We start from the raw sequence: 26,220 nt of genomic DNA, 5'->3' as shown, positions 1-26,220 counted from the left end.
GGAAAACTATTTACAGGATCTAAAATCACCTTTCAACACACCCTCAGAAAATGCTTGTAGGATTGATAGCGGCTAGTTCCTTTAATCTAAAAATAAATCGAAACAGGAATTTTAATATATTTTTGAGAAATTTACTTCTCTAACTTTGAAAGTCAGCAAAAAATATCAAATTAGTGTCCTGTTTTCTATTCGTCTGTCTGTTTATTGATTCATTGAGTGATTCATATAACCCACAGTTATTGAGGATCTCTGAGGTGTATAAAATGTCCTAAGAGAAAAATGTGGAATGACTTAGGGGGAAAAAATCAATGTTAAAGCAAGAAATCCTTGGACTTAAAACAAGTATTTTTCTTTTATTATCCTGAAGACAAATGTGTCAAAAACATACAGAAATGGATGAACCATATGCCCTATTTCCTTTGGCCATAGGAGATGGTGAATGAGGGAACAGAAAGCATAGGGTAATATTCCACCCATGCTTATCTCTGCTTGGGAGTGAAGCAGAAATCTCCTTTGCTACGTGGAAACTATAGGAATGAGATCAGTATATATTTAGCCTCACCTTTCACACGCTGATATTCAAAGTGAAGACCAAAAAGTGACATACAATTCACAATCATTGAAAAGGCATGAGTCTATCCACCATTAACTAATTCCACTGATGACTCAGTATGCAGTGTGTGGTAAGCTAACCACTCTTTTTAAACTTTATATTTCTTGTCCGAAAGATAAATATTAAAAGTATATCTTAGAGAGCGGTCATGAGAATTAAAAGAGAAATAATGCAGATACCACTGTATTGTCTCAATTCATGACTGGCATAAAGAAGAAATAACAACCAATGTTCAGTCCCTTCTCCCTTCCTCCTTCTTACTTAGCCAGGAAAAAAAAGTTATTGAATACTTTTTTAGAAAAGATTTTTCAAAAATTAAACTAAGGTTAAAACAAGAAAATGGTACTTGGTAATGCTCATTTTAATCTGATCATTTACTTGACAAAAAAACTCCACTTCTGAAGCTTTCCTGTTATTGGAGATTGTACTGAATAAACTTAAGCAGTCCTCAAAGAATTATGATAAGGCAAGTAAGTGGCAAGATATTATATTCCCTCTTTCCATGCGTTACATGAGTCCCCAATCATCCTTCCTATTTTTCCCTCTCATACAGCAAGATACTATAGATTTATGGAGAGGAACAAGGCAATTAAACTTGAAAACTGCAGTTTCCAAGCAGTAATTTATTATGAATATGCCTTTCAGGGATGTTAAGTTTATTCTCATTTTTATATGCCTAGAAGAAAGAGTTTGAGAAAAATCAACAAATGCATGCATCATATACCTGGCATTAGTACTATTATAAATTCTGCCGAAGAGGATTTTTGTATGATAGTGGGTACAAAGCTCATGAGGATTGTGTTCTATTGTTCAACTGCATTTGTTGCCAATTACCGTAAAGTTTTACTAGTCCATTTGGAACCCTGGAGGAGAGAGATGGGAACTGAGGTCGCCTTATGCTGATTGATTTCTTGGCTACTACAGAGTGCCTAGAGGGGCTGTTTTGGGCAATTGCTCACATGCTTGAAGTGTTTCTAGAATACAGTTTGTTCTAGCCCTTTGTTGCTTACTGTGTAGGCAATGACTGCAGAAAAACAAAAGTTTCACTATCATGGGCTTTCTCAACCTCATACAAAACGCAATCATGCTACAATTCCTCTATGTGGAGGGGTTTGGGGATTGAAGAGAAAGAATTGGCTGATTTAATGAAAAACATAAAATTGGGTCAAGAGAAGTAAAGGCAGAATTATTCTTCTCAATTGAATTGTCCCAGGACTAAAACGCAGAGACTTTACTCAACCCCAAATATATTGTGACTTTAAGGATTTTTTTTCTCTACCTTTGAGACATCAACATGTATATATTGCTGAATGCCCTCCACTAATTTAAGCCATTCCTACACACATGATATCAGAACTACGAAAGCATCTTTCCACTGTAATTTCATTTGGATTGACCAGCCATAGTCTTACTAAGGGATTAAATTTGTTCTATCAAAGTAGATGATAATTTCTGTAGTGTGATGGCTATTTTTCCAGTACAGTGTAGTGACATGAACTTGGTCTCTAAAGGCAGGCATTCATGGATTCAGATTCTACTTCACTACTAAGTAAGCTATAAGGATCTTGGCTTAATTTGTCTCAAACAGCGTTGGCTATCAAGAATTATTATTCCCATTTAAATAATACCGAAAATAAAAATCTAAGATTTTCAAAATATGATTTTCCAATTATTATCTTGTCAGTGACACTTCTTGTAACCAGCTTGGAAGAAAAAAATATAATGGATTTCAGTCTTTATATCCTCCACAATGTCTAGCACAAAGTAGGCACAGGAAGTTCCTTATCCTGAATCACTGGAAATTGCTCAGATTTTAGATCTTTCTGAAGTAATCACATTTGAGTTTATACTGAATATTTTATGATATGAATATAAATGGATAATTAAAAATTTCCATTTGCAGAATTCCAAATACTACTAATTACTAGTGGGCTTTCATAATATGAAAAAAATTAATATACTAAAGATAAAATACCATATAGATATAAAAATGTGTTCTTTTTCCCCACACAAGATAACAGTAACTAATATTCAGACAATTCTATCAGCTTCTAATAAACAGAATCAATTATTATTCTCTTGGTGTGCATTTCTTTAAATAGAATTTCTCAACTCCTTCCCTCAAAATTCTCTATTGAGGAGTACAGTACAGACTTCTCAGAAACTGAGATATACCAGAGAAGAAATTAAAGAATAAGAAGGAAGACAAATTAGTCCACAAGTCGAAGAACCTCTAGTTTTGAGAATGAAAAGTCATTTTGAAACCTGGTATCTGGCTAATTTCTGTAACAGTTAATGTTTAAATGAATGGTTTTGTTGTAAAATATCATCATAAATGTGTATGTAATGAGATGAGGGAGAGACAGAACACTCAGTAAAAATATAATCTGATAAAATCCTAACATGCACTACCCTTATATAACAATTATATTTATATTTTCCGTGTTAGTTTTAATTTGAGGAATTTCTCTTTCTTCGTAAACCAAGACAGCTGAAGAGTGTTTATGAAACAGAATCTGGAGAGACAGAGAGTATAACTCAAACTATAGTACCTAATATTTCCCCCTGTAAATCAAAATATTCAAACTAGAGTGATTTTCTAATCCCACCATCCGTTCTTCTTGTAATCACTATTGTTACTAATGACAATTAATAATTCAATGGCCATTCCAAAATTGTAGATATCATTTTTAGTCCCACTTCTCCACCTCTCTTTGATCAGGAGCACATTAGGTTACTAAAGCTCATTAATTCTACTTGTAAAAAAGCAATCGAGTCCATGCCTCATCTCCTCTGCTAGTGCAAGAGTTCCAACCCTCATCAACTTTCACCTTGACCATTGAAACATCTTCTCAACTGGTCTCCTCTCTCCACATAATTCTTCACATGGTCCCAGAATTGTCTTGAAACATAGACTGGTCATATCATACACATACATAAGAACTTTCAGTCTAATTGCCTGCAGAAAAAATATTTCTAATATTTTACAAAGGAAAACATGTCCTCCAGGGTTTGGAACCAAACTCTCTTCCTGCTATGGTTTCTGCAAACATACTGCCATCAAGAAAGTTAGACTCATCTGTTTTCCGTATATTAGTGTGCTCTTGTCACATCACCATGTTTATATTCTATATACCTCTCTTCCCAGTGCATTTCTAGGCATCCTTCAAAATCTAGTTTATGTGAAGATATTTTCAACTCCTGCCTCAGAAGGAAATGAACTGCCTAATCCTTGGCATTCCCATAGCACTTTTTATACCCTTTCTTTAAAAATAATTAGTGGTAAACCAGTCTCCCACTAAACTCCAAGCTCCAATCTCCATAAGAATAGACACTCTGTCTTACTCATTTGTTTATCTCCATCTCTTAAATATGCGTGATACAAATAAGATCACAATAATTACTTGTGGAGAGAATGAATGATATTAATGAGGTTAAGGATCCCATATGGTGTCACTTACCAGTGTGGTTTTAAGGTTCAACCTATAGAGTTCAATAGGCAACAGACAGAAAGGTGAAGCTTCAGGAAATAAAGTTCCCATGGGAAGCATCAGGAGCACCAAAATTATACATCTTCTTAGCTATATCCCATAATCTATTCTTTCAAACGCTGAATACTTAAGATTCTATTGATTACTGTAAAATAGACACAGAGTTTCTAGAATAATACTATTTTTTAAATGTATTTATTTATTAAACATTTATGAAATATCATCGACATTATGTCTTTCGTGGAGCAGGGACTCAATGATTAAGTACTCTCTTGATGAGTATCTCATATATATATATCAACAATTATAATACGCATTTGGGTTTATTCAATACCATTTTTATCATTCTTTTTTTATTCTCTTAAATGGAGGTCTTCTTTGATTTGGGAATGGCTCTAATCTTTATCCTGTCCTATTTTAGATGTTAGATATCCATATATTTCCCAAGAATTTATATCCATTTTAATTAGAGCTTATTACAAAAGTCTCATTTAGTTGTATATATACCCAGCAACCCTGTCTATACACGTTCCTAATTAAGTATTGCCTTAGTTGATTCATTGACACAAGCACTTTTATTTTCTCTGTTAATTTCGTGGAGCATGAGAAATTTCAGAATCAGATATATTTTTAAAACCCAGCAGATGGCAGTGCAGTGCTGGTTTTAAGATTAAGAACAATAACAACAAAATGCTATTGAGCTTAACGATTTTTTCAAAAACTTTAAACCATCATTGTTATTCTAATCGCAGACAAAAATATTCAAATAAAAATATTTGAAAGTTAAAAAGGTATGTCTTTATCTAGTTGGCATATAAGAATATCTTAATTTTAGAATGGCACCTAAAATTTCTAAGTTATTTTCCAGAAGTAAACTGTGTTTCTTGGTGCATCTCTATACTTAGATATGTGAAAGAGGAGCAGTGAAGGACAGAACAGGCTGAGTGGTGCAAATTGATCAGATCCTGGCCAGAGTACAATTCAGAATCCTTCCAGGGTGTGTTTACATCTTTCCCGCTAAGAACCTCTGACCCAAGAAGCAAAGAGATATTGAACGGAACAGCCATTGCGTTTCTCCACTGCTCAATATAGCGATGTGCTGGAGATTTTAAGTGTTTTCCTTTACTATAAAATGGCTTTCGTTAACAAACTTTGCTCTGCAGAATGCAAAGCTTGATTTTAGTCACTATATTTTCAACTAATATGTTTATAAGTTAATGAAGTGGCTACTAGATACTGCAGATGACGGGATAAACCCTCCAATATATTGCCCCATATGACACATACAGCAGCCCCAGGAGGTGTAAGCATTGGGGGATAAATGGCCAAACTGTAGTATTGACTTATCAAGATGGAAATAAAATAAATATTCCTATTGAATATCTATGAGGAAATATATATCTTCTTTTTCAAAACTTAAAATTCTACATTTTTACAAGTGATTGATTCATCAAATGAAATAGCTATTTCTATCAGAAATTGAAATATATGCTTACAAGTAAGGACTAAATGACAAAAAATACATAATAAATATTCAAGCATTGTACATATCTCATTGGTTGGAAATTAAATCTACTATGCAGCAAACTTATAAAGTCAATCTTTTTCTCAAAAGGAAACATCTCAGTAGAGTGCCTGCCTGGTTCAAGGCTTTGTGCTGATGCTCTAAAGTGTGTTGCAATTGATTTATTTTGTGATGGAGAATTAAACTGTCCAGATGGTTCCGATGAAGATAATAAAATCTGTGGTAAGTAACGTCCTCCCTCACTCTTTCTCTCCTCTCTACTTTTCATCTTCCCTGTCTCTGTACACACACACACACATACACACACACACATGACACACACACATGCACACACACCCCTCAGATACCAGAAACTACTGGAGAATGAAGTATCCCAATAGCCACGATCATAATTTAATACAAAATTTAAAAAATAATTATATTAATGTTTTCCTTAACTTTATTATACAATATTAAATATGAATTAATTACTCAGAATTCCATTTGATGACTATAGAAAGGATGCTGTGATTAACAATGTCTGCCATGAGTGGGGGAAGAGAGTGGCATTATTTTTCATCCCTTATTAAACTACTCAAACCATTAGGAATTTGAATTTGAATGCTTTTTCATTTTTTTTGCCATCATATTGTAATATCAGTCTTTTTTTTTTGGCTATTTTAATGATTCCTAACTCAGTAAGCATCACTCCTTAATTTTTACAGTTGCTTTTATTTGCCTTTTGGGAGAGAAACAACAGATAACAAATGTACTGGAGTTGTAGTTCTGTGAATAATGGAAACCAGTTTTGAATAAGATCTTAATGTCTGATGAATAAAACACCATATTTTGTTTGTAAATTTTAGCATCTGTTTTGAGTGTTAATAATAACTTTACCATTGTTATTATTATTATTAGTTAACACTTAAGTAGCACTTACTATATGCCGAGTATGGCTCCAAGTGCTTTAAACATATTTGTTCTTTGACCTATTTCTTCATTTTTAGCTTGGTAACATATATATGAAAGATTATCACATAATTATGCATAAATATACATTGATAAGTAATATGAAGAACTATTTGAATAATTCTAACCTATTATAATCTGTTCTTTAAAAATTAAACAGAAAGCATGAATTGAACAACTTTTTGGTGTGTTTTAGGATAGGGTTTGACCATGAGCACAATTGGTTCCTGAAATGTGTAAAGGCTGTAGTTACAATTTGCTTCACTTTGCTTTTCTATTATTTGTTGCACTTTGCCCTTCTTGCTTGATATTAATTGATAATGAATGCTCCAATAACAACCAGAGATTAAAAAGTTGCCTATCCACTCCGTACATACTTTAAAAGACAGGCACTTGGTCTCTTTCCCAGTACCAACTCAAAAACGGCAACTCGACTAAAGAGGCTTCTATTAAGCAATCCCAATTCAAATGTTCTTTGATAAAATGCAAACCTTCAAAATTTAACTATATACTTTGAAGTGCACTCAGAGCATATTGGAAGAAAGTGCAGGCTACAGATATTTTTTAATCTATTTTATATAACTAAGTTACTCAAAGGAGAAGAAAGCCACATTCTTTTTTGCTGTGGTTTTCAGGCAGTTTCCAAACCCTTTTCAGGGAGAATATGATACAAGTGTGCCATCAAGAGGTAACAGAAGTGATGTTGATCTATGCTTCAAAAATAACAACATATGTCAAAGTTAGACATGCAGCTTTAAGTCTATATCATGATCAATAATCTTAAAGGCAGGGAAATATATGAGTTGAATAATCAAAAAATGTACTATACCTATTATTTGGTCTATACTGTCATGGAGTTAATAATTTTCATGATAAATTAATATCAGTGCATATAAGAAAATAACCATAGAAGTATCATATAAGTGTGACAACTTGCCCTAAGATAAGTTGTAAGGCCATGAATTATTTTTCTGAGCCACTATAAACTCATGACCTAAGCCTCAGTATTAGAACTGAATTAATTCTCTAAGTTTACCTTAAAGACGTAATCAAACTGCATTATTACTTTTTAATATTATGCAGGTTTTGTGTTCATTGAACCTTAGTATCAACTGGTCATCTAGCTTTCTTAGTGTCAATATGTCACTAACTTTCTTAAGCCTCTAGATCCTCATTTTTCCATTTTTCTTTACTCTCTTCATTATTTGTATTTTAAAGTTAACATTGTATCTATTTTGGAAAATAAATTTAAAGCCTTGTGGAATAAGGAAGTAAACAAATCAATTACTCTGTCCATCATTTAATCATTAATAATGAGGAGCCCAAAAGCCAAGTGCACTTGTCAGCACCAACTCGAACTTGTAATAGCATAATTTCTATATGAAAGCCCTTGTCCATCAATCTACATTCACAGAAAAATTAACTTAGAATTCTCTCTATATGAAATTGACCTTTGTGCTCTCTTTTTTCTCCAGCTGTGAGCTCTAATTCTAGTTTGTGTTATTAATAGAGTCATTAATGTTGACTTCCTCACACAGCTTCCTTTTTTAGTCTTTACTTATTTAGGTTTGCACAACTTATAGCTGACTATAGCTGAACCAGAAATTTCTTTAAATTGTTTTTCTCTTCTGATTAGAATTGCATCAGCAAGAAAGTTTACTTTTTAGCTGACCTATGAGAAAAAAAGATGCTGACTCACACCTTTAGGGCAATGTTCAGGCCTATTTAGAAGTTGGCAAGTGTCTCCATAGGTTGCTTGCATGCCTCGTGTACGTGCAATATACCTGGATAGATGGGCATAGACTATGTTTGATGTATATATCTGGAGAATTCAATGCTGTGAGCAAACACACAGCTGGTAAAAAGAGCCAGCAGAGGGAGCTCTCAGTGGGTCCTCAGAAGACCCTTATGAATCACATCCTACTACAGGCAACATTTTGGATAGGGCAATAGAATGTCTGGTATTATTTGACAGGCTCATTTATCTCTCTCTCAGAATTTCTTCTGATGCTGCACTGGAAAATACTGTGCAGTCTACAAAGTTATAATCCTGGACACCCAGTAATCCTACTCATCCATGGCTGGGTTGTATGTGTTTTTCGGAAAGGCTATTCTGCCTCATTGTCTTATGTAAAATTGGGTTCTCCAGAAACATCCTGAAATTAAGTAAAAGAATGTATGAGAAAGCCCCTAGAACAAGCCTATGTTTTTAAATATTATATTTTGGCATTCTGAACCTTGTTATTGTCAGTAGTTCAATACCATTATAATTTTATTTTAGATTTCTTTAGAAGTATTCTTCTTAATCTTTACTTGCTTGCAGGAATTCACCAAAGGCCCTTTAGAGTAGAGCTAGACCTGTAGATTATCCGTTCTGACAAAAACTCAACAACTTCATAGAAAACTAGACAGGCAAACTGATTATATTCTTTAGGACAGGCTAAATACTACAATAAACAACCTTAGTAATAGAAGACAATAAGAGTTTATTTATGTCACAATCCAAAAAAGATGACAAGGGGCTGTGATCTCTGTAGGCATTTGGGATACCTGCTACTTCCCCACCGTCCCTTCTTTCCCCAGTGTCCTCCACTGGATTCTTTGCAACCTACTGACAGAGAAGAAAAGAATGTTACGGAAGATCTTTTTAGAAATCATATCTGGAAATAAACACAATCACTTCCTTAATAGTTTATTGACCGTACTCAGTCACAGGGCCCCACTTTGGGAAGTGCATTCTAGTTATGTGCCTAGGAAGGGACCAAAAAAGGGTATGGGAAACATGCAACAGTCTCTGCCACCAGGGACATAACTCAGCTCTTTGGAGAATTATGGCTCCTGCTGTGCAGCACAAAGCTGTCCATACCTTTCCCCCGAAATGTAGTGAATGGATGTGAAGAATTACTAAAATGTGATCAGCTTTGCAAATAGATTTTACAAATTCTTCAACCAGTCTTGTTTTGTTCTCTTTTTTACTCCATCTTTTTTTGCTTCCTCCTGTTGGTTGTGGAATGCTACTGCAAACGTGATTTATATTCTAATTTTAAGAATGCTGAAATTCTTTTTAAATTTCTTGCTTCTTCTTTCGTTTACAATCTCCTCCTCCACTTCTCAGCTCAAACAGTGGATGATGTCATCATGGTAGTTCTATATATTGTGGTATTAGGAAGCGTAACCCAGTATACTCTGGAGTAAGACCTGACTTTGAACTGTCACTTATAACCTGGGAGAACTTATGCTAGTTACTTAACCTCTCTGTGCCTCAGTTTCCCCACCTGTAATTTCATAAGGTTGTTGTGAAGATTACATTAATATATATATAATGACTTTAGAACAATGGCTAGCACACAGTAAACACTCGATCAATGCTAGCACTTACATTTTAGGGCTGGTAGGCTTGATTGCTCTACCTCAGTAAATATAAACTATTGTCCGCAGCCATACCACCCAGAATGCGTCTGATGTTGTCTCATCTAAATACAAACTATTTACTATAACAATGGATTTTCTTGCACTGCTTGTAATCTTGGAGTCCATGTGTTTCTTGATAGACTGCGACTAAAAGTCTCTGTATATCACATAAAATACAAGCAGATACTATTCTTACTTTTATGGTCATTGACGCGAAGAGATTAATTGTCCCATACATTTGGCAGAGTTTGTGTTGGGCAGAGTTGACAGTGAAGAAGGAGATTTTCTTTGCCATTTAGAAAATTATTTAGCGCTGCATTAAAAAGTCACATATTTTACTATTTATCTTCAAATCATACAAATTAGCCTTAACTGTTTTTGTTTGCTCCAGTATTCTACATAAAGAGATTCAGTGACTCTCAACAAGCCGCCATTTTCTCTATTTCCTTTCCTGAGCTCTATGACAGATTGTTAAGAGTTTAATCCTTGCATCTTGGGTCATGATCTTTTCTGTTCTCAGTTTTTTGTTTTATTTTGGTTTGGCTTTTGCCTACTGCTGGGAATCAGTCTATCGAGTCATAATCCAATGCAATGAATCCCTAAACCATTGTTCTCAAACAGACTTTGAATCTTAAAATTTATTTATCAAAGTAATTTTTATGCTTTTAAAAGAATATACCAAAAATTGCAAAAAGTCAACCAAAAACACAAGATTTTTACCAAGACTTCTGTGTGCTGTTCAATTTTGTAACTTGATAGAATCGCTGTATAGTATTACAATGGGCTTTTACATCCATCAGTTTAGGATTAGCTTATTCTAGCATTTAGATTACAAGAGCAGCAATCTAATTTTTATGAATTTCTTTTATTTTCCTACCCTCTGTCAATGCTTCTGACATATGAGGAATTAACAACCTACCAGGAGAAAAAGGATACATTCTAGGAGCCATTATTTCAAAATATGTTATCAATAGAACTAAGTGTACAGAAAATAATCTAATAAAAACCAGATTGTGAAAATCAAAAGGACTTTGTTTTTTTTACCATATACTTTACGTAGCAAGTGTAAGAGGAAGATGACAAGCTATAAGGTATAGCTCCTGGTTCGTGCCTTCAACACGATTTTAACCCAGTTGAAAATGATTCAGATACAACTTAAAGACAACTACTAATGCATGACATTAAGAGAAGTATATGAAATAAATATGCTGTAAGAGTTAAAAGAGGAAAATGAGTAATTATGGAAAGCAAAAGTCATATACAGGAATATTGAATGAAAATATTGAGCCATATAGCAAGTCCATACAAAAGGAGCAAGAGCAGTGAGATTTAAAAGATGAGTGCAATAGACTGAATGGATGAAATTCTCGACAGGCCACTGGCACCGTACATACCATTTGCTGGCCATGCTCTAATCATTTTCAGGAGAACATAGCATTTAGTGCACATACTTGAAATTCATCCTAGCTCCAATTTAGTGGGGAAAATAAGACAAAAAATTAGTACTTATTTGTCTACACTGGAAGTTTACAATTTAGATATTTTTGTTTCCTTACAAATATGAAAGATTATACTAAAAATACAGCCTCAGTATGAGTGTTTAGAAATGAAATGTTTTTCTAGGGAACTCTAGGATGGGATGTTCAAGAGTATTTGAAAATAGCTAATAGATTTTAAACATGAGATCTAATCTACTCTCATTTGATCACTTCGGTTTTGTAAACTGGTCTCATACAGATTCAGTCATGAGTGGGCTGTGAAGTGTTCATTAGCTAATTTAAATCCCATTCCGTTTGAAAACTTTCCAAGATTGTTTTTGTCTAACATTAATTGTCATTTTTTCACAGCCACAGCTTGTGATGGAAGATTTTTGTTGACTGGATCTTCTGGGTCCTTCCAGGCTGCCCATTATCCAAACCCTTCTACACCAAGTGTTGTTTGCCAGTGGATTATACGGTAATATGCCATCTTCTATTTCCACTTCTTAAGTCATAAACTCTCTCTCTGATGCAATGTCTTACTACTTTTAGAAGCGTGTTTATTTTTTTAATAATAGTTTTCATTAGCTATGAAGCAAAGCCTTCCTAACTGATAAACCATGCAAGAAGTTTCCCTCTCATTCTTAATTTTTTGAAAAGGTATTCTGTCCTGTGAGCAATGCTGTCTAATAAATAAGGCCATCTCATTGGGCTCTGCAGTGACTTTTTTTTCTGTGGTTGGCACAAATCAAGTGCTACCAAGGTGAACAGCACACCTCTATATCTGGTATCACAAGAAATGGTATTTCATGTCACCCGCATTCTGGCTACAGAATAGTTCCTTTCTCATTATGCCAACATCTGTGTGAAAATCTTCAGTGATTGATTTAGTCACAGCAGAGTAAGAGCTGGGAACACGCTCTATGTATATCCTTTTGGCTATATCTTGAATAACGTTGGAATCAGTTACTATATTTGACCTCCAAGTTCTTAATTCAATTGACCATTCCAGTCATTATGATGATCAATAATCAAACTGCTCACAGCTGATCTACCTTAATCTTTACTTAAGTATTTTTCACAGAGGAGTAGTATCTGTTGTTCCTCCCAGCTATTTGAAGGGACAAATAATTTTTACTCAAATAAATATAAGGGATATTGAAATAAAATCATTACGACTTAAAAAGAAAAAAGTATAGGACTTCTCATAGCCTTAAATAAGTTAACATGTAATGTAAATCTCCCCCCAAAATATATTTCCTATTAAGCCACTGAACATTTTTCTCCCCCAGAGTATTCAGTATAAATGCTCTATGAAATTCACTTTGGGAAATGACATTCTAGTTAGATCATTTCTCTTCACAGCTGGATGGGATTATGGTTTCCCAATCTGACCTACTGTCTAATAGTTTTAATAGTGGTGATGACTCACAAGAAAACTAGAGGAATCAGCATAACAGCTGATTAAAAGAAGGTTAAAAGAAGGAGCCTCAGGTTCTTGCCAATTGGCAGGAAATGGCCCCATAAAGATTCACGAGGTTGTTTTCCTGCGTAGACGTAGCCCAGAGATGAGATGAGGTATGAAGGGAAGATTGTCCTAAGCACTTTTACTTGACATTATTCAGAGAAAGAAGAACATCCTGTTCTCCTTGAATAATTTCTATTTTGGAGTTCAGTCCCATGTAAGTTACGTGATCACTAGGAGGATAATTTCCCCTGCTTTCATGCTCTAGATAACATGTTAACATTTGTGCCAAAAATAAGATTTTGCATTAAAAATGGCACCTCACTTGCCAAGTGAAAAATTAACCAATTTAAAGGATATTGTTTCCAATATAATAACATCAAATTTAAAAGCAAGCATCTATAAATGGCTATTAGCATTGTTCATAAATAAAATGAAAAATAGTCTATTCCTTATTTAAAATGTCAGCAGAAAGCCTTAGAGAAATCTTAACTTGTTTCCCCTAAAAATGGAAAGAACATGAATCCTAAATGAATTCTTCACATAATCATTGGAATTTTATTAATACCAAATAATTTAATTGTTAAATCCACTTCTTAATAAAGCAAGGTGAAATTTACAGGGAAGCCTTATAAGCAGAACACAATAAACTTTTGTTGTAATAGTAATATAATTTATGTAATAATCACACAATTAATTAAGAGTTTATATAGTTCTCTTCCTTTTTTCTTTTTACTTCCTTTTCCATTACTTAATTTTTGAAACTATTTTAAGAAATCCACCATTAGTGCAGGGATTATTTTTAATACCCAAAGAATCTGAAAGACTACCCTAAACAAATACTATACTTCATGATGAAATTATGATTTAATCAAGCATATAAATAATCTAAGTATTTTTTCTTCTCAAAACTGATTATTACATTACGGATGCATTGTAAGTGATAGTTTATTCTTCCTGAAGATGATCAAAGTAAGGATAAAGACAAAGATGTTTCGTACAAGTTTAGAAGACCTATTAAACAGTGGAGAAATGTTTAAGATGCAATGAAACTATATTTTGGGCTGGACCAGACCAGCCCTGGAATTATATGAAGACCACATTTAGCAGAATGTCAATATTAAGACTGTGAGTAATGGAGACAGTCTGTGTGAGTTCAAATCCGGCTTCTTCAGATTTAAGATCTGTGATCTCAGGTAAATGACTAAATCTCTTTGATCCAAAATGTCTACGTCTGTAAAGTTCAACATCCTGAACTTCAAGGTCAAAGTCATTATTAAGAGCAATAATGAATGTAAAGTGCTTAGCCCCTTATTAAGTGCTCAAGAAAAGTGGGGTATAAAGATTAACTACGGATTCGAAAATGCAAAATGTATAAACTACATTTAGAAACATACCATTTCCCTTCAAAAAACCAGGAGGTAACCATGACGTCTAACATTATAAAAACATCAGATATTATATCCTGTAATTAATCTTACCTTTATAAATTCCTGTGTTTTTATTGAAAGTTGGCTTTTCTGAATGAGAAGAAAGTAGAAAATAGTATGCATGGGTTTCTTACTTCTTCCTTCAATTGTCTATTTTGAAAAAGTAAGGGACTCCTGAACATGAAGGATCCTGGGGAGCTTCCCTCACATCCCTTAGTTTCATACCTTGAAAATAACATCATGTGAAGAAAAACTCATAATATACTTGCCTGGAGACATCAAAACTTAATTAAAACAGCAGAAATCTTCCCAGAAGTCTGCTTCATTTCTTCTTCCTCTATCTTCTTCAGCTTTGACACTGGACTCCCTAAAGGTCTCACCAACAGTCAGTCCCGCATCCTTGACCTGACCTAACAGAGATGGAACTCATGTAAATGGCTGCTACCATCATCTACCTTGCTCTCCCTCTCTCAGTCTGGGCTGGGAATATCTGCTGCTCCCTCATATTAATCTCTTTCTACCCCTCCAACCTCCCGTGGTTACCAAAGACAGCTGAGAATAGCTCTTGAGTGTGGCATACCTTGCATTTACTTGTCTGTCTCCCGGGGCTGTCAAATATGAGAGCACATCACAATCACTCTGGAAGTATTTAAAAATTTACATCCCATAATCCACTCCAGAATTTCTGAATCTGTTCTTCAGGGTTGAGGTCCATATGTCAATATTTCTTTAAAACAAACTACTACTGTTCTAACCTTACCTCCCTGGAAGCAAACACTGGTCTGGTCCAAAAACCTGGGTTTCTGCTGAGATATCTTTTAATCCTGCCCTGCTAGGAGCTGCCATTCCAATGTCGTTGAGCCTACTCCTTGGATTCTAAACTCCAGCACTGACCAGGATTCTAATACAGTGTTTGTCAAAAGTGAGGTCTTGCTGCAAGTGGACGTTTCCCAACAATGATCTTTAGAATTCCAAAATTAATGACACTTGCAATGAATGTCCTCAATTTCCAGATTGGCCAAGGTATTACTGATAACTTACCGAAAATCCAAGTTTGCCACACCCTTGGCAGGGTCACTTCTTCATCTCCTGCTTGGCCTTGGAGACTAGATCTCTCCCTATTATCAACCTCTTCAACCCTTGGCCAGCTTAGACATCATCACCCAGGCGTCTTCATTATCTTTCAGCCTCTTCTCTTCTGAGGAGTTCAGGGGAACATTGCACCTCCAAGACACTCAGGAATTATTCACATTTCTGATTCTACCACTTCAGTGGGACAGTGGAGTTATAAATAGAAGTTGCCCAAGGCACCTTTTCCCCAAACTTAATATCTGAAAATGAAAATTTCTATTTCTAAATATGAAATTAAAACTTTCTGATGAATCTGTCACCCTTTCCTCCTATTCTTTTATAATGGCAGCTACATAGGTTAAATTTTTTTCCATCAAAAAGCATGTAATAGTTTCTACAAAGTATCGGAGAATACAGGATGAATAAATTAATCTCATCTTTAAGTCACACAAATTCTGGTAAACAAGATAATTAAGCTTGTAGTTAACAATTGCAATGGTATGGATAACATGGTGTTTCCACTCTATGTAAAGGGGTGGCGCCTGTTCAAAACCCAGGTCCTTTAAAAAGTGTCTTTATCTAATCTTGCTTGTTTTAAAAAGTAAATGCATACTGAGATTTTTTAAAAGGTAAGTACGTAAATACAGTAAGTGAATATAATGTATATTATAAGTAATTTGATTTAAAACTGTTTCAAATGAGGAAAAATTCATGTATCGCCACACTGGCCTGTTTCCTAAGTGAAATTTTGGTCTTACTTCCCCAAAATAAATTAAATTAAATTATCCAAATAAAAATTAACTTTTGAGAGTATAATGTACATATTCTTTCCTTTCTGCTATGCTGCAGATAAATTGATATTTTCACAGTATAATTTAAACATAAGAATTGGACCTAAATTTATCTGAAAACTAATTTTAAATATCTATTAAAATACATTCAAGAGTAATATAGCAGAATAGGAAGCCACAGCTTTTTCCCCCAACAGAAATATTGATTTAACAATAATAATACCTTCATGAGAAATCCAGAATCCAGTTAAGAAGTTGCAGTACCGCAGGTGAGCATAAAGCCAAGAACAGGTGCAGTGAAATGGGCGAGAAGGTCAAGTTCATTGTATTTGTGTGAGCTCCTCCCCCAAGCCAGTAGAGCTCAGCACCGGGAGAATGTCTGGTCTTAGCTCGTTACCTCTCCTTTGGAGGGAAAGAGAAGAGTGCTGTGTGCATCCAATGTGGCAGTTTTTCCAAGGGCTGCCTAGGGACTAGCTTCTGTCTCGGTTCATTTGGAGCACTGATGGAACCATAGTTCGGATGCCTGAGAGGTACTGAGAACAAAGAGGAGCAGGATGGCTTGCTGTGGCCAGCATGGCTTGACATAATTGGGAGACAGCACACAATTCAAGGCTTCTACCTCAGGATGGAAGGAAAGAAGTGCAGTATGTGTCCAACATTCCAACTGTTCTAAGGGCTGTCCCAGGGACTGATATCTGTCTGCCAGGACTTGAGGAGCAGATAAACCTGCACACTTTGAATGCCTTGTGGACTGCGGACAACAAGGGAGAATGGAGTGGCTTGCTGCTATAGAACAAGAGAATTTGCAGTGCCATGTACAGACGCCAGCATGATCCAGAAATTAGAAACTCTTGGAAAAGAAACCTGCAAGCCTCTAATTGCTCATGAACAATCAATGTCTTAGAAGAAATCAAAAAGGAAATTAGAAAATATCTTGAGACAAATGAAAATGGAAACACAGCATAGTAAAATGTATGGGATGAAGAAAAAGCAGTTCTAAGTAGGAAGATTATAACAATAAATGCCTACATTAAAAAAGAACAAAGATCTCAAATGAACAACCTAACCTTACACCTCATGGAACTAGAAAATAAAGAACAAACTGAGCCCAAAGGTAGCAGAAGGAAGAAATAATTGATATTAGAGTAGAAATAAATGAAATAGGGAATAGAAAAAAATAGACAAAATTCATGAAAGTAAGAGTTGTCTTTTTGAAAATAAAATTGGCAAATATTTAGAGAGATTAAGGAAAGAGACAACAGTCAAATACATAAGATCAGAAATGAAAGAGGAGACACTGATGCCACAACTAATTACAGATGCCACAAAAATTAAAAGGATCATAAGAGAATATTATGAATAATTTTATATCAACAAACTGGATAATGTAGAAGAAATGGATAAATTCCTAGAAACATATAACCTATCAAGCTTGAATCATGAAGAAATACAAAATCTGAACGGGGCAATTACTAGTAAGGAGATCAAATCAGTAACCAAAAACCTCCCAACAAAGAAAAGCCTATAACCAGATGGTTTTGCTGGCAAATTCTACCAAATATTTAAAGAAGAATTATTACCGATCTTTCTCAAACTTTTACAAAAATTGAAAAAGAACGCTCACTTTATGAGGCCAGCATTACCCTGATAGTCAAGCCAGATAAAGCCACCACAAGAAAAGAAAACAACCAAACAACAACGAGGCCAAGACTCCTAATGAACATAAATGCACAATTCCTCAAACAAAATACTAGGAAATCAAATTAATAGCACATTAAAAGGATCATACACTAGCACCAAGAGAGATTTATCCCTGAGATATAAGGATGGTTCAACACATAAATAAGAAATCAATTTGGTACACCACATTAATGGAATGAAAGATAAAAATCACATGATCCTCCCAATAAATGCAGAAAAAGCTTTTCACAAAATTCAGCTCCTTTTTATGATTAAAAAAATAAATAAACAATCGAAGAAAATTTCCTGAACATAATAAAGGCCATGAAATAAAAGTCCAGAGTTAATATCATACTTGATGAAAGCTGAAAGCCTTTCTCTAAGATCAAGAACAAGACAAGGATGTCCACTCTCACCATTTTGATTCAACATAGTACTTGAAACACTAGCCAGAGCAATTAAGTGAGAAAAATAAATACAAGGCATCCAAATAAGAAAGGAAGAAGTAAAATTATCTGTTCACAGATGACTTGATCTTAGTTGTAGAAAATGATAAAATTCCATAAAAAATACTATTAGAACTAACAAAAGGACTCAGCAAAGTTACAGGATAAAACATCAACATACAAAGACCAGTTGTGTTTCTATACACTAACAGCAAATAGTAAAAAAAGGAAATTAAGAAAACAATCCCATTTACAATAGCATCAAAAAGAATAAAGTAGTTAAGAATAAACTTAACCAAGGAGGCAAAAGACTTGTACACTGAAAACTACTAAACATTACTGACGGAATTTAAAGAAGACACAAATAAATGGAAAGACACCCCATATTCATGAAGAGGAAGACTTAGTATTGTTAAAATATAATAATGTAATATAATAATGTCGATACTACCAAAAATAATTATGAATTTAATGCAGTCCCTATCAAAATCCCAGTGGCACTGTTTTACAAAAATAGAAAAAAAGAATTCTAAATTCATATTGAACCACAAAGAACTCCAAATAGTCAAAATAATCTTGAGAAAGAAAACAAAATGAGCAACATCACACTTTCTGATTTCAAGATATATTACAAGGCTACAGCAATGGGACTGGCACAAAAACATGTCGATAAATGGAACAGAATAGGAGCACAGAAATAAACCCACACGTGTATGGTCAAATGATCTTTGACAAGTGTGCCAAGACTACACTACGGGAAAACAATAATCACTTCAATGAATGATGTAGGGAAAGCTGGATATCCATATGCGAAAGAACAAAATTGGAACCTTATCTTACGCTGTACACAAAAATCAACATAAAATGAATTAAAGACTTAGCAGAAGACCTCAAACTTGGAAACTCCTAGAAGAAAACATGGGACGAAAGCTTCATAACATTGGTCTTCACAATGATTTCCTGAATATGACACCAAAAGCACAGGCAACAAAAGAGAAAATAGGCAAGATGCATTACATAACATTAAAAATCTTCTATACAGCAAAGGAAACAATCAATAGAGCATAAAGACATACTATGGAATGGAAGAAAGTATTTGCCAACTGTATATCTGATAACAGGTTAACATTCAAAATATATAAGGAACTCCTACAACCCCAAGGCAAAAAAACAAATAACTCAATAGAAAAGTGGACAAAGGACTCGAATAGATATTTCTCCAAAGAAGTCATACAAAGACGCATTCAAAAATGTGCTCAACATTACTAATCATTAGAGAAATGCAAATCAAAATCACTATTGCCATTATCAAAAAACAGAAAATTAAATATTGGTGGAGGTGTGTAGAAATTGGAATCCTTGTGCACTGTTGGTGGGAATGTAAAACGGTGTAGTCACTATGTAAAACAGTATAGAGGTTGCTCAAAAAATTAAAAATAGAACTATCATATGATCTAGAAATCCCAATTCTGGGTATTTATTCAAAAAAATTGAAATCAGGATCTCTAAGAGATATTTGCATTCCCATGTTCATTGCAGCATTATTCACAACATGCAAGATATAGAAACAACCTACATGTCCATTGGTGGGCAAATGAATAAAGAAAATGTGGTATGTACATACAATGGAATATTATTCACCCATTAAAAGAAGGAAATCCTGTCATATGTGACAATATAGATGAACCTTGAGGACATTATGCTAAGTGAAATAAGCCAGTCACAGGACAAATACTGTATGTTTCCACTCACATGACACATCTAAAGTATTCAAACTCCGAGAGACAGAAAGTAGAATGGTGGTTGCCAACGGCTGGGGGAGTTTGAAATGGAGAGTTACTGTTTAACAGGTATAGAATTTCAATCACACAAGTTGAAAAAGTTCTAAAGATCTGCCCTACAGCAGTGTGCTTACAGTTAAGAGTGTTGGTCTCATGGTATGTGTTTTTTTTACGATTAGAAAAATGCATTCAAATTCTAGAATGCATTAGGAGTTGTGACAACTATTAACAGTGTAATCTTTTTTTTGCTTTTACTTTAGTGTAAACCAAGGACTTTCCATTGAACTGAGCTTCGATTCTTTTAATACATACTATACAGATGTATTAAATATTTATGAAGGTGTGGGTTCAAGCAAGATTTTAAGAGGTAAGTTAAAACAAATATACAATCCCTTATCAAAATGAAAATCTGTGGGAAACTTTTTGGAGTGGTGTTCTCCTTTTGATTTTGAACCAAATATGGACTTGAACTTTAAATTACTGAGAAGGAAAAAAACAAAACTGGTCCTCATTACACAATTAATAATTTAGTGCTCTATGTAATCAATCTTCTTAGTGATAAAATATTTCCTATTTCGCATAATCCTCTTGTAACTGATGTTTTTAAAATCATGTGGAATTTTCCAGAGAAATGCAGTTATGTCTTTGGTTACTCTGCTTTGTTTGTTATTCTCCACTAAGCAAAATTCAGACAAATACTAAAAACTATTGTTCTTTTTTTCTCTGATATTGCATGGGTTATAAACTCACAGAATCTCTTTTCCTTTTTTAATATGCACTCTGTTCCTCAGTTTATTACAGGGCTATTATTAATAAAGTAGGTAAAACAATGACTAGCAGGATGTAGGCTCAGTAAATAGTCAGTGTGAGTGTTATTGTCATTACATAACCATTTGTCTTGCGTGCATGGACACTCGTGGAAGCTGAGAAGAGCGCAGGGAATGCACTAATAATATACATGAGCCCACCCCACTTTATTCCATCTGGTTCCAAAATGCATAGACCTATTCATGGTAGCCAACAAACGTAGGAGTGAAATTCCAGGAGGAAATGAAATAAGGATAAAGAAGAAAAAATGGAAATGGAGTCAAGGGAATAACTACTTTCCTTCTCACTTTGGAGGAGTAGTCAAGAGCTAAGATGAGATTGCAAGTGGCACCTGTTATTAAAGTTAATAAAATAATTACATTTATTTTAATAATTTTGGCTTTTAATTGTACCTGTGATTTATTGGATCCTATCCAATAAATGTTTTTGGTTGATTTATCGATTTGAGGAATATTTAAGTATATGATAAAAATATGTATTTTTATTGGGTTCCACTGATGTGACACGATATTGAGTGCCTTCTGTGGATATTCTTATTTCATCTTTTCAATAAACCTGCCAAGTATGCGTTACAGGAGAGGAAAATGAAATCTAAGAAGGTAATGACTGAGAGTCCACGAAGCTAGTTAGTGTTTGAGGCAAAAATAAGACCCAAAATCTCTGACTTTGAACACAGTGCATTTATTCATTGTGTTTTAAAAGATCCGAGTATAAATATAATAACAAGCATACAGAAAAGAGATGAACTCATGGTAAGTCACATTTTCCTTAAATAAGTGGGCCAGACATTTCATACCACTTATTTCTGTAGTTGATAGACCTAGTTCCTTAAAATTATGTCAACATAAATATTTACACAAGTGGACAAATAATCCAGTTCACATAAATTTCTCCAGGGGCCAATGTGATATTGCTAATAAATTTTAGCATACATTGATCAAGTAATGCTCTCAGCATTTTAACTCGATAAATGCTCCCCCAAACCATATTATGTAGGTGCTATTTATAATCTCTACCGATGATGAAAATTAAATTCTTAGTTATTAACTGCCTAAAAGTGATAGGTGTAAGTTACCCTCATGTTGCTTTCTCTTCAAATACCTTGATTTCCCTAAATGCTATTTTCACTCATATGCTTAGATTATCAGTAATCCATAAATGAATCTTAGAATCACTAGGCATAGGGATGTGAATAATGCACAAATAATTATCATAAAAAATACAATAGGGAAACTAAATATCCAAATAGAAAAAGATCTATAAAAGTACATTTAAATTATAACAAATAGGTAGTTGTTTAATTTTTACTGCCTTTTTGAAATATAAATCTATTTTAAAATTTTTTAAATTAAATATTTTAATTTTAACTTGAGAAAATATGAGAAATGGCATTGGCTGTTAAAGTAACACTTAAAAATTAAAAACAGTATCCTATTTTAAGAAAGGTAATAATATCTTACTCCAGCATCTAGCAAAATGCCCGACATATTATAAAAACTCAGTATTCATTGATTTAAATTTAAATTAACAGGTTTATATATTATGGCATTATAGTAGGTAATCAATACAGACCAATAGCATTTCTCATAACTCTAAAGTTATTTTGTTTTGGGAAAAAAATGCCAATACTTTCATTCTTCATTCACAATGCCATCTTTTTCTAAATAATTTAACAAGTTTCTGTCTGTGAGAGATGCACACAAGATTTGTTTTCATTAAACACCAATTCAGAATATATATCTCAATTATTGTTATCTTTGTCACATTAAAATATATCAATATTTTAATTAAGTTAGGTAAAATAAGATTATCTAGAGAGGTTGCAAGAAAATAAAAGTATCCAGTACCACAAAATAGTTCTTATCTACTTGATTAGGGGTAAGTCAGTATAAACAAATTCTAAAGGCATTTTTCAGTCCTTTTCATATACATGTAAAGTATATCTGTAAAAGTTCTCTAACTGGTAGAAAGTGCCAGAGGAAGGTGGGCATTACATAAAGAAAGATGATATAGCATGCAACAGGGTCTTCTCCAAATAATTATGGGAATTGAGGTAAATCAGAATAGACTCACAGGAGAGTTAATTCAAAAAAGTTTTCTTTAAGATACAATGATAAAGGTACAATATTCAATTCAGTGACAGTAATAATTGTCAGTACTGGTATGGAAGTGGTAGAAGCTGGTGTGTGCTTATTTAATTTTTTGTTCAGAAAAATACATAGATGCTTTTATGTATCCTCAAAGAAAGACAACAAAAATAGCCTGGGTGAGCACACTGAAACTGATTTCAAGCTCCCAAAGCGAGAAAATGTCTTTCTGAATGAGTAGTTGTTATGCCATTCTGTCTATCCCAATACAGGACTGCTAACAGCATATCCCTAATATTGTGGCTTAACAGTTCAAGGCCATGTTTTTAGAATTGAAGCATACAAAAGCGTGCATCGGTATAGCCAGACACACAATAAACCTAGAGGACCTTTCTGAAAGTCAGCTTACCCTACAACAAAAAGAATCATATCATGGACATGGAATTGAGTAATACATGCAAATATTATTCAAAGTAAAGCATTTTGATAAACTTTGTGCTTTTATTAGAACACTTTTTTGTACACTTAGAAATACCCATTCACTCACTTCGGCTGATAGGATTACATTATATGGAAAAGTCTAACAAGCACTGGCTTAAAGTTTCCGGAGACTCTCAAAAATTCTCTAATCGAAGGGCCCAGAAAAATTAAAGATTACTTCCTCATATACCTCCTCAATACCCGCATGGCATTTCTCCCATATAGATTAATTCAAAAGTTTCTTTTTTCCCCTAATAGGGGAACCTGACTATTTCTTCTCCCTGTTATCAGCACTTAGCACCATACCAAATTCATAGCGAGCACTCAATAAAATGTGTTGAATTTATCAGAACTCCTTTACAACACAAAGATGATATTCTAATGGCATAATTTCTTCTCTTATAAATTGGATAAAATAAATAGTTTTGAGCTAGAACTGTTGAATCATACTCTGTAGAAAGTCTATCATCTCTGCCCACTGCCCTCCTCCCTCCTTCCCAATTTCCCTGCATTTTAGTCATGCTTCCGTGTTTTCCTAATTCACAAAACCTATTCACCGGAACCCGTGCTGTTAGAAGATGAATGATGAGTTAATTCACATTTAAGTGTGACTGCTTGGCAAGTTTATGTAAATTAATATTCATAGAAGCATTGGGTTCTTTTTAGTAGAAGACACTAGATTTTCTTAAATAATTATTGTCTAAAAATTTATATCAGTTAGAGAAAAATCCAGCCTTTAAAAATTACTAGGTAATCTTTTTTGCTTTGAACTCTAGCCCTGACTCTTTTATGTAGGAAAACTCTATTACTCTGTTTACTCACACCTTAATTCATAGACCTAAATATTGATTAAAAGTTTCCCATGCCCTGGCGCAATGGCAGTAGTACAGAAAGCATTAAAAATTATCTCTGCGTTTTTAAGGCTTACAACCCAGCTGGGGAGATGGAGAAACAACAGATAGCATTCAATGAGCATTTACTATGCACAAGTCACTGTATCACATGGAAATTACTTATTTACTCCTTATCGCAAACCTTTATGGAAAGTGTTATTATATTAAAACAGAGGAAACGGAGACACAGAGGAGTCTAGAAAGACATGGAGTCAGAACTAAATCTCATGCTGACTCTGGAGTAGCCACTCTTAACCACTACCCTCTACTACCTTCCTGGATGTGTAAGATACATGCCTTCCACTGGCTTTGTGGTTCTGGTACTCTAGTCAAGGAGACTTTAAGACTCTGATGAAAATTTTACAAAGTCTCTACAGACGCAAATAGTCTACTCCATTTCCAGAAGTTTGTGTGTATCTCTGAAGCATGTTAATGGACCTCAGGACATAAACGCCTGGACTATCTAGACTAGGGCAATAACATCAGACAGCACAGAGCTCCAACACAGTACAATCATCAAGGATGCCACTGAACCAGTAGCCACATTCAAATCCAACCAGAAGCCATTGTCCAAAAAAAAACATTGCTATAGAAAAGAAAGCAAGAGAGAGGTAGATCAGTTTGAAGCCAATTTTTAGAATGTTCACATCCTTTAATTGACTGGACACTTACGGCTACAAAAATTTTCAATGTGAGAATCATTTGGGCTGCACTGCTGGTGGGAGGAGTCTAAATAGCCAATGCGGTTCTTCAGGAGAAAATACTGAATGAATGACACACAACGTTTTGAGGGAAAAGAGCAAGATGCGAATCAGTGCTTGTTCCTGATGCTCTCTCTTTTAGCTTCTCTTGAAATTATCATGCATATAGCACATTTTTTGATAATTTCTACATGATAAGCACAGAATTTTCAGCAGTTCGTAGAAGTATCTTCCCTTAGAAGTCAATAAATAACAGTAGGGCTTTGTTTCCAACCTGCAATGTGGTACTTTTCATAAACCTGAATCAGATGCCCAGTTCAGATTACCAAACTAAAATGCAAACCATTGTTTCTTACTCCTTTTTTCCATTATCATTCCCACTAAGGAACCTTTTTAAACCTTTTTTCTCCTAATTGTTCCCCCAGAAAATTTCACTATTCCAGATGTTCTGTATATCTGTGTATGCACTGTATGCATATCTAGGCTTTATACACTTAAACATCAAGAATTTGGGGGCCGGCCTGCTGGCATAGTGGATAAGATCGATGCGCTCTGCTTAGGCAGCCCAGGTTCATGGGTTCAGATCCTAGGCACAGAGCTACACCTCTCATCAAGCCATGCTCTGGCAGTGTCCCAAATACAAAAAAGTAGAGGAAGATTGGCACAGACATTAGCTCAGGGCCACTCTTCCTCAGGCAAAAAGAGGAAGATTGGTAACATTTATGAGCCCAGGGCCAATCTACCTCACCAAAAAAATAAAAACTAAAAATAAAATAATAAGAAAGTTTTTTGTTCCTGAGAACCAATTTTTACCCCCTTGGAGGTAATATCACCCCCTTTGAGAATGTATATGCTAAATTACAAGTTTTTATAAAAGCCAATTTCATATAACAATGATGTTTGCAAATCATCATGTGAGTACTTCTTATATCTCAAGCACTATACCAACCCTTGAGAATCAAAAGCTGGAAAGGTATCCGTTACGTAGCCTAGAGTCAAGACAGAAAAGAAATAGCATCAATGTAAAATTCTGTATAAACAAATCCTTAAGTCACCTGATATTATTTTGAGGTCCTACTGTTATGTGAGTAGAGAAACAAA

The 26,220-nt window shown here is 34.3% G+C and overlaps 1 protein-coding gene across 2 annotated transcripts in view; it reads left to right on the top strand.

Annotated features, from left to right (window-relative positions):
• TMPRSS15 (transmembrane serine protease 15) overlaps nt 1–26,220 on the top strand; it is a 128,790-nt gene that overhangs the window by 17,966 nt on the left and 84,604 nt on the right. For both annotated transcript variants that reach the window (XM_008520245.2, XM_070597419.1), the window contains 3 exons: nt 5,720–5,851; nt 11,836–11,944; nt 20,391–20,497. In XM_008520245.2, the coding sequence (XP_008518467.2) occupies nt 5,720–5,851; nt 11,836–11,944; nt 20,391–20,497 (348 nt within the window). The remainder of the gene's footprint in view (nt 1–5,719; nt 5,852–11,835; nt 11,945–20,390; nt 20,498–26,220) is intronic.

This window comes from Equus przewalskii, chromosome 27, assembly GCF_037783145.1.
Source record: "Equus przewalskii isolate Varuska chromosome 27, EquPr2, whole genome shotgun sequence".
NCBI classification, from domain to species: Eukaryota; Metazoa; Chordata; class Mammalia; order Perissodactyla; family Equidae; genus Equus; species Equus przewalskii.
The sequence above is the reverse complement of the archived record's forward strand: the minus strand, read 5'-3'. Positions and strand labels throughout refer to the sequence as shown.